We start from the raw sequence: 14,251 nt of genomic DNA, 5'->3' as shown, positions 1-14,251 counted from the left end.
TTAACCTTGATTTTTCAGCTATCAATCAAAGCTGATCGGAGGGATTAGGAACATCAACTCAGTTAATGTACCCTTCTGGACAGTAGCTTAGTGCAATAGACTCTTTCTATCCAGACCCCTTGAGTACACAGATACCTATATTCTTCTATTGAAGCCACTGGTTCCCTGATCCCACACTTGAGGAGCAAAAAGAGCATTTACACTTATAAAAGAAACTGCTAAAAAGTCTGCATGAGATTCACAGGATACCGCATAATCGGTACAAGGTTAGCCTCGTATTTAATGGCTACCAGAGGGCTCACAGTGGATTGAACTGGGCTCTGATTTATTCACACTTAATTGAATTCCCAGTACGAGGTTCGCCTTTGATTACAAGCGACCAGTACGAGATGTAGACGATCGATTTAAACGACCATGTCGGAGGCTCAGGATGAATGGGGGAACCAGTACCAGATTATAAATGTATCAATCATGTGCTGCTGGGCAGAACAGCTGTCAGACACAATACACTACAGCATCACTTCTCCAGCGCAATTATTCACGGACCACTTGAATCTGGGGGGAGGTCTTCACTGGTCGACTGGCAATAAACACATACAAAAATGCCATTCATAATCTATGCTGTATACGTGCATTTCTAATAAGAGACTTTCAGGTTTGCCAACTGGTAGGAAGATTTATCCCAATGACATTTCCCCCCTAGTCGTATGAAACTCTAATCCAAATTTGATGAGGTTTCATGTCAGATGAATTTATTGAGACTCCAGGACAGCGCTAGTAAGCACACTTATGAAGTGCATATAATAAAATGTATGATTTTGTTGCTGCCCATCCTCTTCGAGGTCAGCGCTGTTTTACTGCTCAGTGCTGACAAGTGAAGATTAAGCTGCTCAAAGGAGGCCTGATGTCTAGATATGATGGAGACACTCAGCTTGTCAGAAGGACTTGCATAAGAAATGGGTCTGCTAAGCGACTGTAGTGCTTCATTGATTCAGTGTCAGAGCAATAGTGCCGTAACACAATAGAAAAATACGCATTTCCACAGCAACATGAACAGTTACATAATAGCAGTCATATTCATATACATGCCTTCACATTTTGCTGTGTCAGTGCCTCAGAGTGTCATGCCTTTAAACCTGGACATTAACCACTCCAGTGTAGCTTTGGCTGTGTGCTTTGGGTCATTGTCCTGCTGAAAGGTGAACTTCTCGCCCAGTTTCAGCTTTCTTGCAGAGGACAGCAGGTTTTCCTCAAATACTTTTCTGTACTTTGCTCCATTCAAGTGGTCCCTGCCAATGAGAAACATCCCCATATAATGATGCTGCCATCGATGGCTTACAGCTTCTCTCTGTGTCTGAACTGGAGCCCAGTCCAGGGGAAGACCGCTCACCTGAACGATGCACCTGAGGGAAGTTCCTATTTCCTTCCCCTGTTCTTGAAGCCCTTTCCCTGTAGCTCTGGCAGTTGCGTTGCACGACACTGTGCTTGAGCTTTATATAGACGTACACTGCTCTATATATGTGTTGCTCGGCCTTGCTGCTGAAATAAGCACATCCTGGTTAACACCGCAGCCTGTCGATAAGGGAATCTGCTGCTTTCTAGTGTTGACCGTTATGGGAGATGTTAAGTAGCTCCCGCACTGCTTAAGGATCTCGTACATCCCTCCTGGGATTTGCTCCTCGGGCCCCGAGTGCTGACACTTGGCCACATTGATGTGCATTACTGCTAAATTACTCGGATTCGAGGTTATCTATGGAAGGGAAACGGAACAGCACAGAAGATTGATCCAGTTTAGTTTTTATGAGCGTTTTGTACAGATGGTATGGAATAACAAAACCACACGCTTTGAGCCAATAAACAAGGGGCTGGCAGGAAGGGATTGGATAGCTGTGCGCTTTCCTGCTCTCTGTAACGTATTTCTGTACAGGTGCAAGAGATGGCTGGGCTCACTTGGGAGTTTCTGTTGAAGAATTCATTTCAGAAACTGGTGCAGCTACTGACAGTGCTGCACTTAAGACGCACAGCAGGTTTTGTCTTATTCCTGCATCCTTGCAACAGGTTTGTGTTTTGTGAACAAGGCTGATTTTAAAATAGTAAAACAACATTGGAAAGCCAGAATGCCTCATTCCAGCAGACTGTACAGCTCACATGCTGAATATTTCAATACACGAGGAAGCTTATAGGGAAATGTTTGTTTGGTGCAGGCATCATATTACTGTGCGTGTGACGGTCGGTTTGCCTAATATTTGAATTTGCTGGTTCATGTCTGTAGCCATTAAGTGCTGGACTGTGCAACAGGGAGCTTTGTATCTTTTGAAATGGGACTTCTTTGGTTTTGTTTGTTCTGTTCCAGTAGATGACGCTTCAAAAAGCCTATCATTGTTCTGCAGAAATTATAGTTGAAATTGCCATTTTCCGTCAGACACATGAACTTCTTTTTTGAAGCGATGTGTGTCATGCGTTCACTCGTAGCATCTAAAGGTGAGGCTGAATTTTTATTTGTTTGGTTGTTGATGACGACAGGTTCTATTTACCCACAAGTTAGAGCAAGTCTTGAGACTTGTTAGGCACAGATGTTCAGTTAAATCAGGTTGTACTAATTATGCATTTAATGAATTAATCTTTCACTGGTTCACATGTTTTTAAGTCCGAGGTTTCTTTTTACAGTTCTTTTTAGTATTCAAAGAGTATGACGTATAAAAGCTTGCTGAGTTTGTACTGATGATATCTTTCACCCCTTTGCGACTCGGGTAGGAAACTGCACCTCTGTTTTTCGTGATTGAATCCCAGTCACAACAGTTTGATTGAAGAGGCTGTCTTCAGTGCAATTACCAAGTTAGCTGAGTTTGTGTGGTCTCTGTCTGTCTTTTTTTATATCCACCAACCTAAATTGCAACCAAGACCGCAGCTACTTTTTACAACTTTCACAGACTCTTCTGCACACACTGTGCTTGTTCTGTAAGAATCCCACAGTCATGAGGTGTCAATCCTTTTAGTGCACTACTTTACTTTGTATTGTTTTTAAATCACTTTGTCAAGGTCAGTCATGCTTATATTCAGGAGCAGAAAGAGAGAGGGAAATCTACACTCCTATAGACTTCAAAGACCATTGTAACCGTTTGCAAGTGCTTCCTTACACCTCACTACAACAACATCTTACTACCTCGCTCAAAGTAAGCTCGGTCCAAGAGCTGACGGACTGCAGGTATAATTACAGGAGACGTTCCTGTGAGATGAATGTGTTTGTGAAGTGTGTGAGTTACAGCAGTGCATTGCTCTTGCTTTCAATTAAGATTGCTTCAGTTGTGTGCTCTGACAGACCAATATTGACAGAGAGAAAAATAATTTCCCTTCAGAGCAAGAGAAAAATGGCATCGGCAGTGTAGCCCCACAAATCAAATATTGCTGAACAGTCTCTAAATTATTATTTTTATTAGGATTTGTGATATACTCCCACAACGTTATATATATATATATATATCCTCTCGGCCCTGTGTAGCAGCTCCCAGGCCTTGATTTAATAGTGTCGTTTTTACCTCCAAGCACTGCGTCATGTGGACTAATACAGATCTGAATGCCAAACGAACGTTCAAAGCCGCCTTGTCAAGTAGCTCAATTAATTTTCCTGCATGCACGATTCAGTCAGCTTGTGTACTTTGAGATCCATCTTAAGCTGTGTGTTTTGCTCCACAGAAAGAATCGGAAAAATGGGAAATTAGCTTTTCGAGGCTACCCTGCCTCGACATCTCGTATGATTTTGGTTTCGGCTCAGAGAGGACAACCCTGAGTGTGTTTGACCCAGTGCAAGAGCCTCCCGGCGGGGGTGGGGGTGGACAGGTTGTGAAAACTGCAGAATCACTCGATAAATAAATATATTAAAAAGCCATTTTCAGTTCTTCTGTGGAAGCTGCCTCTCTGCAGCGGCTGTATTTATGGTGTGTTTCACAGCAGTGCTGGCTGGGTTGAGCTGGGTGGCTGTTTTCCAGTTCAGTGGGAAGCAGGTCATACAACATACAAACCCACACTCTGAATACGGGCAACATGTAGTGCAGCGGGTACACGGCTGTTACGGCTGTGCGATATGACGATATATATCGTATGACGATAGAAAAACGTCTATCTTTTCATATTATGCTATATCGTTTATATCGTGGTGTCGCAAATTGCAATCTTTACGGCAGTATTCTTCGTCATTAGGACGCTTTGCGTTCTTCCCGGTTCTTCCTCACGTGTTGGATGAGTCAAGAAATGAGCATCAGAAACACAGAGACATGAGGAGAGAGACCCGACACACAATAACCAGCACAAGCAAGAGACACTTTAATGCGCAGGCGCACACGGTCCGCCCGTTCTCGTCGCCGGGCTGAACTCGATCTGCAGGCACCCCCACCCCCGCTAATATAGACTGATATCATTTGTATAAAATTAATAAACGTTTGTTTGCATTTTAATGAATTGGAAAGCAATGCAAACACATGCAGAAAATATAATTTTCTTTTTATTAAGATGGTGAAGTAGTTCAATAGTTGTATTATTAATATTTTGTATTAACATCGTGCTGTATTTGTAAGTAAAATCGAGACGCGACAGTCAGAAAGAAACGTCTGTCCAGCAGATGTTAATGCGCCGCTATAGACCCGGCTGTGCTCAATCTGCCTGAATCTGGACCTTTACTGCGCATGTGCTGCGTGATCACTATTAATGTGTGATTGTGGTTGTGTGACAGTAAATCATACTGTGTGTATTTATATTTGTGCTCTGAGGAAGATGAGTCGAAACGCGTAAGCATTATGATGTTCACTTTTTCTATAATAAATCATTGGAGACATCGGTGAATATGGACTGTTTTTAGACGGGAGCTGCTGTCCGTCCTTCCTTGACCTGATAACTGTTCTATATAAAATCATAAGGCACCCCGCATTTAAGATTTATTAAAACTGTTGTAACGCCAGCTATTTTTAAACTTATGTGTGTGTGTGTGTGTGTGTGTGTGTGTGTGTGTATCCCATAACAACATAACACACGTAATAGTAATCACACAACACTTGCCCTGTAACGTGTTGCATTCTGCATATATTTACCATGACAGCCTGCATGTAGTATTTGTTAGTTTTGCTTACTGGAGGATTAATGAAATACTTGTAGTTTGAATGTCTTTGGTCTTATTTTGTGGCTTGATTGGATAAAAACATGAAATACCGAGATATATATTGTGTATCGCCCAAACTTCTAAAAATATCGAGATATTATTTTTAAGTCATATCGCCCAGCCCTAGGCTGTGTGTTCAGCTGCATCACTCACGGTGCTCAACACACAATAGTGTTAACTTCTTCTTCCCGCTCATCCTCACGAATGGTTGTGCAGCAACTTCCTCAAAACTGCAGCTATCAATAGAAAGGGTTGCCTATATGCTTAGTGCTCAATTTCCCAGAAAACATTGACAGACAAAACACGTAAAATTTCAGTTTGTCCTTATTTTATTGTTTTTAAACACTCTATTGCCTTCACACACTTAACGTGGCGCAATGCGTGATTTGCTGCACCGCCTGCTCCTCGCCAAGCAGGACAAGACTGCGAGAGGGGCATTGAAATTGGGTTGTGCCTTGCTTGGTTGGGACCATATGGGGAAGCATAAATGGATGCTATTAACTGGCATTCACAGAAATGCCCCAGGCACCGAGAGAGAGAAACCACCGTGGCCTACATTTGGACTGTTGTTTCACGAGGGCTGTAGATTCACAGCTTCCTGGTGAGACTTCAGGCGCGAATGCGGACGGTTGTCTCCCTGCTTAGTGCTTACCCATATTGTGCCAAGGGGCCACAATCGATCTTGGTGTCGGAGACTAGATGTAGATCATCTGGGATTTTGGGTGCAGCACTGGTGTCTTTATTGAAATCCAGCCTTTGAAAAAAAAAACAATCAAAATTTGGTATGGTAGCTGTGTTTCTATAAAGGCTGGAAATAAATAGTATTTCCCTGATGAGTGTTTATGCTATTATGATTATTTTTATTAGGACACGCATTTTGCTGATGTGGACTCTCTTCTGTCATGCAGTGACCTCACATCCGAGGGATTTGGGGGAATATTTCATTAAGGGCAGTCCCACGTTGGGTTAGGAAGATTTATTGTGGTCCTCCAAAAACAGGCCTCCCAGGGGCGTCTGGCACCTCCGCAGCTTGGCTCCTTCTCTACTTCTATGGCGTGTGAAAATACGCTCGCTTCTTGTAACCCCCACTGTCTGCCAGCATCCTCAGGATAGGAGGACTGTAATCGAATGTCTGTAGCTGGGAGCCCGGGCTCCTGTCTTTTGTGTGGTGACGGACAGACAAACTCGTCTGGGGTGTGTAGTGTTGGCACTGAAATCTGCAGGAGGGGCAGCTTGTGATGCTGCATTTTTGTTTTGTCTTAGTCTTTGCTTTAATTAGTCTTCCTGCTCAACGCCGGCTGGGTTGCATTGCAGGCCTCAAGAGTCTGGCTTCTGTGGGCATGATATAGACATGTCTTGTGTGTACAGGTGGCCAAGGCCTACTTTGCATCCCAAACCGCATATTCAAATGAAATCTCCATTTATCTTTATCTATTCATCTAAGTCAACATGAGGACGAGGACGAGGACTGCCTCTCGGTCGTAAACAGATCAATGAAACCCGACTACAGCAAATAATTCCACCTGCCAGTTCACTGTATGCCGGCGCTAGATCATCACGAGGGGCTCAATAACCGTACAGACTGGATACTTGATCTGGATGTCGTACAGCAAGGGGTTGCAAGTCATGTAACACACCGCTGGCACTTCTGACACAGACGCCGGCCAGCGCAATATGTGTGTCTTCCCCCCTCCTTATTTCAAATTTTGCATTTGAAATAGCCTAAATCAAAGCTGTAGACTTTGGCTAAGCGGCTCAATTCCGAAAGGTCATTAAATAATAATAATATGGAGAATAACCTGTATAATAATACTCGTAGAGAAGTGAAGTTTTTTAAGAATATTGACACCTCTTTCACAGGACTTCATTAGCGCTCGTGAAAGCTGAGACACGGAGCCGGCGGGGGGCTGTTTTACTGCCTAGTCACAGTGGCGGCGGGCAGGAGCATGAAATATTAAGCAGACATTACATTTGGCGAAATTAATATTGTAATGAGTGATTTGCTGAGGATGTAAGGCTGTTCCCTGTGAATATGAATGAGCAGCCTGTTGATAAACTCCTTAAATAAGTAAAACGAGAGGCAGCGCACTAGACATGGAAATGTGTACACAGTGCCTACATCTGTTTTCGTTACTGCTCGTGTGTGTTGGCTGACAGCTACACTACCTATGACCTAGATAATATTTACCCAGAAGCACTGCAAATGGCTTCTCTTTCACAGCTTAGTGACAGCACCGTTTGGAGCCGTAAAATTATATGCTACCATTATATTTCCCCTTCATAAGCTTTCTAATCTCCTCTCAAGACAACAGGGTGGCAACAAGGCAATAACACGCCAGCCCCCGTACATCTATAGCTTGTCTTGCCTGATCTATATCTCGGGTATTAAATTCCAGGCTGGTTTCTCACAATCCTCATTTCCTTCGTGGTGGGGGGGCTTGATTTCCAAGCTTCCATCACAGAGAGACAGAGATACTACTTGAAGTCAGAAGCAGAGGACACTCAAAACCATTTTAGCCTTTGGAATAGCTTGTCAGAGTGTGAAACTGTACCTGTTTGACACAATGGGCTTTGTGTTTTGGTTAGACGTGAGTGAGTTCGTCACAGAACAACGCCTTTATGCTCAGCTCTCTATTTCCCCAATACGGCACACTAATAGTGACGTCACTCATTCAGTACTGGCTTGGGGGGCTCTCTTGGCCTATACCGTATAGCTCTGCACATGTGACACGATAGTCTTTCCTCCACGGTTGAGCTCTGCCTTTAAAACACACCCCTGTTGCCTCACAGTAGATGCTGTCCTGCCGTCACACAGCAGTCAAAGTGCAGTAGGGATTTCCAGGGTTTTCCAGGCGCCGTATGCCAATCACACTGACGCAACTAGCGTGGCCTAACTCAGTCATCTCCCCCACGGGTGGTTAGTCACCGTCCGCATGTCTCGCAGCAGTCAGGAGCCCCAGCGAGTTTCACAACCCACTGCTCTCCCTGAAGTAGGAAATGAAAGGGCTGAGGATGGGAGAGTGGCGGGTTGATGATCAGTCCTCGCCTGGGAACCTGATGGCCCACAAGCCGTTTCCCTCCCCTCTGAGGAGCCTGATCCTTGAGACTCAGCCCGCCCTCCTCTTCCTCTTCACAGACTTCAACTACAACACGGACGGCTACGATGGCGATGCCACCGACGACCACAAGTCCCAGGACGGCTCGGAGACCATGCCCTACATCGACGAGTCGCCCACCATGTCCCCCCAGCTGGGCACCCGCAGTCAGGACAGCGAGGCGGTGTCCCCCTCACCACACGACGCCCTCGGCCCCGGGGTGAGTGACAGACATTGGCTCTCTTTTTAGGAAATGTTTGAACGTGTTTTGGCTTAGCGCTTAATGAGGGATCTGCACCTAGCGGCACCTAGACTGGTCTCCAGTCTTCGAGGGAAATGCGTTCTGGGTACTTTCCAAGTTGAATGTTTGTATTTCAGTGGTTGCTACTTCCTCTGGGAGTTGGTTTTAAGGTTCAGTGCAGAACAGCAGCGCTCAGTTATAACGCTTTGCCCCGGGTGTAGCTGGGGACGCAGCAGAGGTAACGGTTTCATACAGGCCCGGCTAGTGAGAAGACGAGCGGGAATGTAGCTCCAGTGGAAGGCTGGCATCCCAGCAGGAAGGGCAGCAGAGAATAACACAGATCAGATGAGTGGAAAGCACATCATGTAGACACTGACATGAAATAAAGCACACCTGTTTTTATTTTATTCCTATGCTTTGTTTCCCACAACAGAAGTTAATGTAGAGTCATTTTTGAATGATGTAAATAGCAGGGACAGATGGCGTCTGTTTTCTTTACTGAGCTTCACGGGGAGTTACTGCAACACCTCTGTTCTGTAGTCTCCGTGTGCGTCCTCGGTACAAGTACATTAATATCACTTGTTTTCTGTAAAGTTATGTGTTTAAAAAGGTTTTTATATCATTTGTGCTTGAGGGAGAAATACACAATTTGTTTATTATATTTCTTAGCACACACCCTTATCCAGGGTGACTTACAATTGTTACAATATATCAATCATTTAACATACAATTAGCCATCACAGCTGTGTTTGTAGTGGAGCATTCTGGGTACAGTGCCTTGCTCAAGGGTACACCAGCAGTGTCCCCCACCTGGGATTGAACCCACGACCCTCCGCTCCAGAGTCCAGAGCTTGAGCTTGGGTGGGTTTAAGTGTCTATCACATTCCCCCGCATCTCCACTTGATGTTCAGTGGGCGGTTCAAGCCTGTATGTTCTGGAGCAACTTGGAATAGCAGTTGATCAATTGCTTTTCAGAAACAATGCTCCCATCGCCCATTTTAGAGTTTTAAAACTCACTCTCCTAGTCTTCTCCACACGGGGTGTTTGTGGAGCGCAGTTCCTGTCTAACATGGTGAGTTAGAGTATCTTCTGACCATTGCCCCCCCACACAAGAAGGGTACCTTGAGGAATACTGGGTGAGCAATTGAAGTCACAGGACTTGGTCTTGTCACCATTACTTTCTTGGCTTACTGACCTCACAGCCCCTGCAGTCGTGTTGATGTTTAGGCTGCACGGAGAGCAGGTGATGTTGAATGTGTGTGTAATCCCTCTGACCAGCTGATCAGTTTGGCTTTATTTTCTGTATGAACTGAAGATCAAGATCAGTCAGGGAGATCTTTTTCAGGTTTGTGAATCACCTGGTTTCACTGTAATTACTTTTAAATGTTTCTTATCGCCTTCCCACAGAATCTGTCCTTTTGTATTGCGCAGAATCTGTTATTTTAAACATTGCATTTATTTAAATAACGGAGATAAAATGCAGTGTTGAAAATGTCATACTCAACCCCAGCCTCCCTCATTTTTGTGGTGTTATAGTTTGTCAGTCTGTTTCAGATTTAACCAAACATTTACAAATGATGCTGCTGCCATCTAGTGGGTCAGAGACGACACTGCTGTATATATTTTTGTCACTGTATACATTTGAATATGATATCTGTGCAGAACAGGGGTGTCAGACTCCAGTCCGGGGGGCTGCAGTGTCTACTGGAGATCCCAATTACTTAATCAATGTAATTATTTACTCAGGTGGGCTTGTCTAAAACGTTCATGTTTGACCCTGGAGAGTCTGGAGAGAAGTGGTCAAGTCATCCAGTTAATTGTTTAATTAGATCAATTAAGGAGCCAAGAGCTGGGCTGGAACAAAACCCAGCAGACACTATGGCCCCCCAGGACTGGAGATTGGAGGATTGTAAAGCAGTGCAGCGTAATTTGTATTGCAGAAGCGGGGTGTGACCTCATGTATTGGTGCAGCACCTTCATTTGCTCATTAGGACATTCATTCATTAATAGAGCACTTGCTATATTCAGCTCATTGTTTTGTTTTGTTTTATTACTATTTGATTAACTATTATATTCACTACTGGATTTCAAAATCAAGAAAAAGACAAACCTGTGTCTTTTCTGTTCCACAAAGGTCCTTTTGCAGGAGTGTTTTTGTGAGATTTAAAAACTCTTGAGGAGAAAAAAAAAAAGAGCTTTGAGATTTTTAAAGGCGCTATAGAAAATAGTTTTATTATTATTATTATTATTATTATTATTATTATTATTATTATTATTATTATTATTATTATACAGCTCTGGGAAAAAAATAAGAGACCACTTAACATTGATTTCTGAACTTGGAGTGGTCTCTTATTTTTTTCCAGAGCTGTGTCATTATATATAAATACACACATGACTGACTCCTAAACAGACTGAGACGCTGCTTCCTGTGAGAGGATTGCTTTTGTGGCTGTCTGTTTCTATTCCAAACATTCCCAGGACAGGCAGCTCCACGCATGCTTGTTGTTGTTGTGGTTGGGCATTTCATATCCTGAATTGGACACAGGATGGAGCAGATAAAGGCCCTAGTGGGATTTACTTTATTTCCAATACAGTTTAATGGTTCTCTCCAGCACAAACCAAGGGGGCATCATCACAAGCAGGAGAAAGTAAGGAGACCTTTTACAGATTCGTGCATTTTGTTTCAGTCTGGTCTGTAGAAAAGCTTTTACTAACCCCTTTACTGGAACATATTTAGATAAAATGGCTGTACTTAGGCTGTACAACAAGCCCACCGCCAGAAGAAGGAAGGTTTAGATGTTTTAAAAGTGTCACACCAGGATCTGTCCAAGACCAAAAAGTACTTAAACTACACCTGCCAATTTACACAGGCACAGTATTCAAATTACACTTGTAGCATGAACACGATTACCTGAGAATTCAATGCTTTGTTGTGTAACAAGAAAATAACAATATCCTGCCAGAAGCTCCAGCCTTTGCCCCCTGTCACAGTCACGAGTGTGAGATTTGCATAAATCTTAGGGTCAAGATTGGGAATGTGAGCAGACAAGTCTTTCTTAATCTTAGTCCTATGATTTTTAGATCATTTTGAGGGGGTTGTGGGTGGATAGAGAAACTGACAGAAAACATGATTTATTTAACTTCCAAATTGAACACAAAGTGAAGTTATGACAACTGCTCGCCTAGTTGAGCCACAATATTCACACTAGTGCCCAGAGATGACTCTTTTCTATTGTGTATTTTTCATGTTGTTTGTTTCATCAGAAGATGTGTTGTCCAACGGGCATTTTCACTTCCTAAAATAAATGTGGAGGGAATTTTCTTGTCTCAGTTCTTGATTTGTCTGTAAAGTTAAGGCTGCAAATCTCAAGTGTTTTAGCTGCAGCTCTCATGGCCTCGCCCACAGTGATTAAACAATGGAAAGTTTCCAAACAGATGTATTTACGATACAAGGCACACTGGCTGCCCGGGACCTTAGCTTAAAGAGGCAGACCTGCAGTAGCTGGTCTCTAATTTGTGTTCTGCATGGCGCAGACCCATGTTTAAATTAGCTCCTTTGAGAATGAGCAATGCGACGTAAAAAAAGACTTGACAGTAGTACTTCCACAAATGAGGAAAAGGGCTTTGAGGAAGTGGACCCCTCTGAGGGCAGAATCGTTCTGAAGGCGACTGCTGCTGCTCTGAACAACAATGACAAATCGGGAAGAAAGCAAAAACAAACTGTCGTGAGGTAGTGCGAGTCAGAGAGAAGGCGAGGCTCTTTTCATGTGTGTGTGTTTGTGTGTGAGAGAGAGAGAGAGAGAGAGAGAGAGAGAGAGGGGGGGGGGGGGCTGTGTGTGTGTCTGTGTGCTCCACCGTCCAAAAGGAGGAGTTTAAACATTTGCTAAGTGCCTTTGAATGACACAATATCAGAGAGAAAATTCATAATAGTTTCTTTCATCGGGTGTGTGGCTGGCTTCCAGTGCGAACAGGGGGAGGGCGAATGTGTCGGCGTGGGCCCGTGTGAGGAACAGAGGGCAGATCTGACGAGACCACACTGCAGCCGGGCCGGGCCATGGGGGAGGAAGACGAGGTTTTAGGGCTTCTGGATAAAGTTCTGGAAGATGAGGATGTGTTTTTCTCGGGGGAGCTGGACTTGGAAAGTCCCCTGACTCCAGATGGAAGTTCACTGGGCCCGTTTAAGGTGAGAGGAGTCAGGAAATGATTCAGGAGGAGAGACAAAAAGACTGGGAATGAAAGAAAAGTTAGCAGACCGACTTGGGGAGGTTTGGGCAGAGCTAAAAATAGCAGCATGAAAACCGAAGCCTGCTTCTTAAACTCTTAGGTTAAAGAGCTGCTGATTGAAGTTGGTATAAAGTGAGAGCAGGACGCAGTGTTTTTATTTGTTTTAATTCGTAAAAAAGAGAGTATTTCACAGTCTGGTTAAGGATGCGTTTTAAAATGTGCAGATCTGTTTTCTATTGGCTGGCCTGACCCTCACCCTCCCCGTTCACCTCTTCACCTTGCAAGAATTGAGAATGGGGTTTCTGTTTTGCATCATGTTCACACTAATGATATGCGTGTCTCTGTTTCCAACACATATATGAAACTGCACATTTTCGATTTGTGAAGCAGTTTGTTTTTTAACTGTCATAGGAAATACAGTACATTTAGAAAGGTGTCCTGCAGATGATGAGATGAGCTATTCTTAGTCTTGCATCTACAAGATTAAAATCTTTTCTGTTTATTTTAGTCTCTCACTTAGTCAAGTGAAAGCTATTCCATTGCATCTGTAGTGTTTTGGAAAGTAAAACTGAGATATGACTTGCTATAATTGTGTGTAGGACGTGTTCAACTGCAGTGTCTGACAAGCACTTACATGTGCCCCTGCCCTAGCTAGCAGCATCAGATGAGGATTAAAGCGTATTAAACCATAGTGTGTCCCTAGTCCAACAACTGTACAGTGTTTTCAGGACCCCCCCTTTTCGCAGGTAACGATGATGAATGATTCAGTAGGCTGCCGTTTGCAATTAATGGATTGTTTTTTTGTAGGAGGGTAGGTAGCTCAGCATCCTACAAATATAAGCTCAAGGATTGTTCAAGTTCAGTTTACTAAACACACCCAAACCATTTCCTGCAGTGTAATTGAGTCCTGAGAATGTGCTGTGTTTGTGTGTGTGAGAGAGAGAGAGAGAGAGAGAGAGAGAGAGAATAGCCACAGGGCACTTACTTTAGGTGTGCAAAGAGAAAGTTATTATCCTTCCCTGATGTACTCAGCTTATTGTTAACTCCTGGGTGGTATACATATAGCTATATATTTAGTTTGTTTAAAATTGAGAGTGTAATTATATAATAACACACACAAAAACAAACACTTTCTTTCCTCATCTAAAACTTCCGTTTGTCGGTTCTTCTGGTTCTTTTTGAGCAGGCCGGTTAGTTTTTTTTGGCCTGCTCCTTTGTTTGTAAATGTTTTTGGTTATTTGTTTATTTAGTTAGCTGTGTGTTTGTTTACTATTGAAGATAATTGTATATTATTATATTTTATTTAATATGATATTTTCAAGTGTACCGTTTATAATATTATTTGTCTTTCCTTTGCGAATCGAGTCATTTTCTTCCTCGTAAGAACATGACGAGACCAGAGAGGCCACAGACTGGGGGAGGAGGTGGTGGCTTTTGGGCCCTTTTTGCTGGTTGGCTTGGCAGTTACTAGTTTATCAATTCAAGGGCTTTGTCCACAGCAGCTTTCCGTCACATTGGTAGGTAGTTCCACAACCCACT

At 43.4% G+C, this 14,251-nt stretch overlaps 1 protein-coding gene across 3 annotated transcripts in view; it reads left to right on the top strand.

Annotated features, from left to right (window-relative positions):
* abr (ABR activator of RhoGEF and GTPase) overlaps positions 1 to 14,251 on the top strand; it is a 133,446-nt gene that overhangs the window by 39,179 nt on the left and 80,016 nt on the right. For 2 of the 3 annotated variants that reach the window (XM_066696195.1, XM_066696196.1), the window contains exon 2: positions 8,286 to 8,464. In XM_066696195.1, coding sequence (XP_066552292.1) covers positions 8,286 to 8,464 — 179 coding nt within the window. Of the gene's footprint in view, positions 1 to 2,353; positions 2,482 to 8,285; positions 8,465 to 14,251 lie in introns of those variants that run through there. The other variant, XM_066696197.1, reaches the window with a different exon arrangement.

Source organism: Amia ocellicauda, chromosome 22 (assembly GCF_036373705.1).
Source record: "Amia ocellicauda isolate fAmiCal2 chromosome 22, fAmiCal2.hap1, whole genome shotgun sequence".
NCBI lineage: Eukaryota > Metazoa > Chordata > Actinopteri > Amiiformes > Amiidae > Amia > Amia ocellicauda.
The sequence above is the reverse complement of the archived record's forward strand: the minus strand, read 5'-3'. Positions and strand labels throughout refer to the sequence as shown.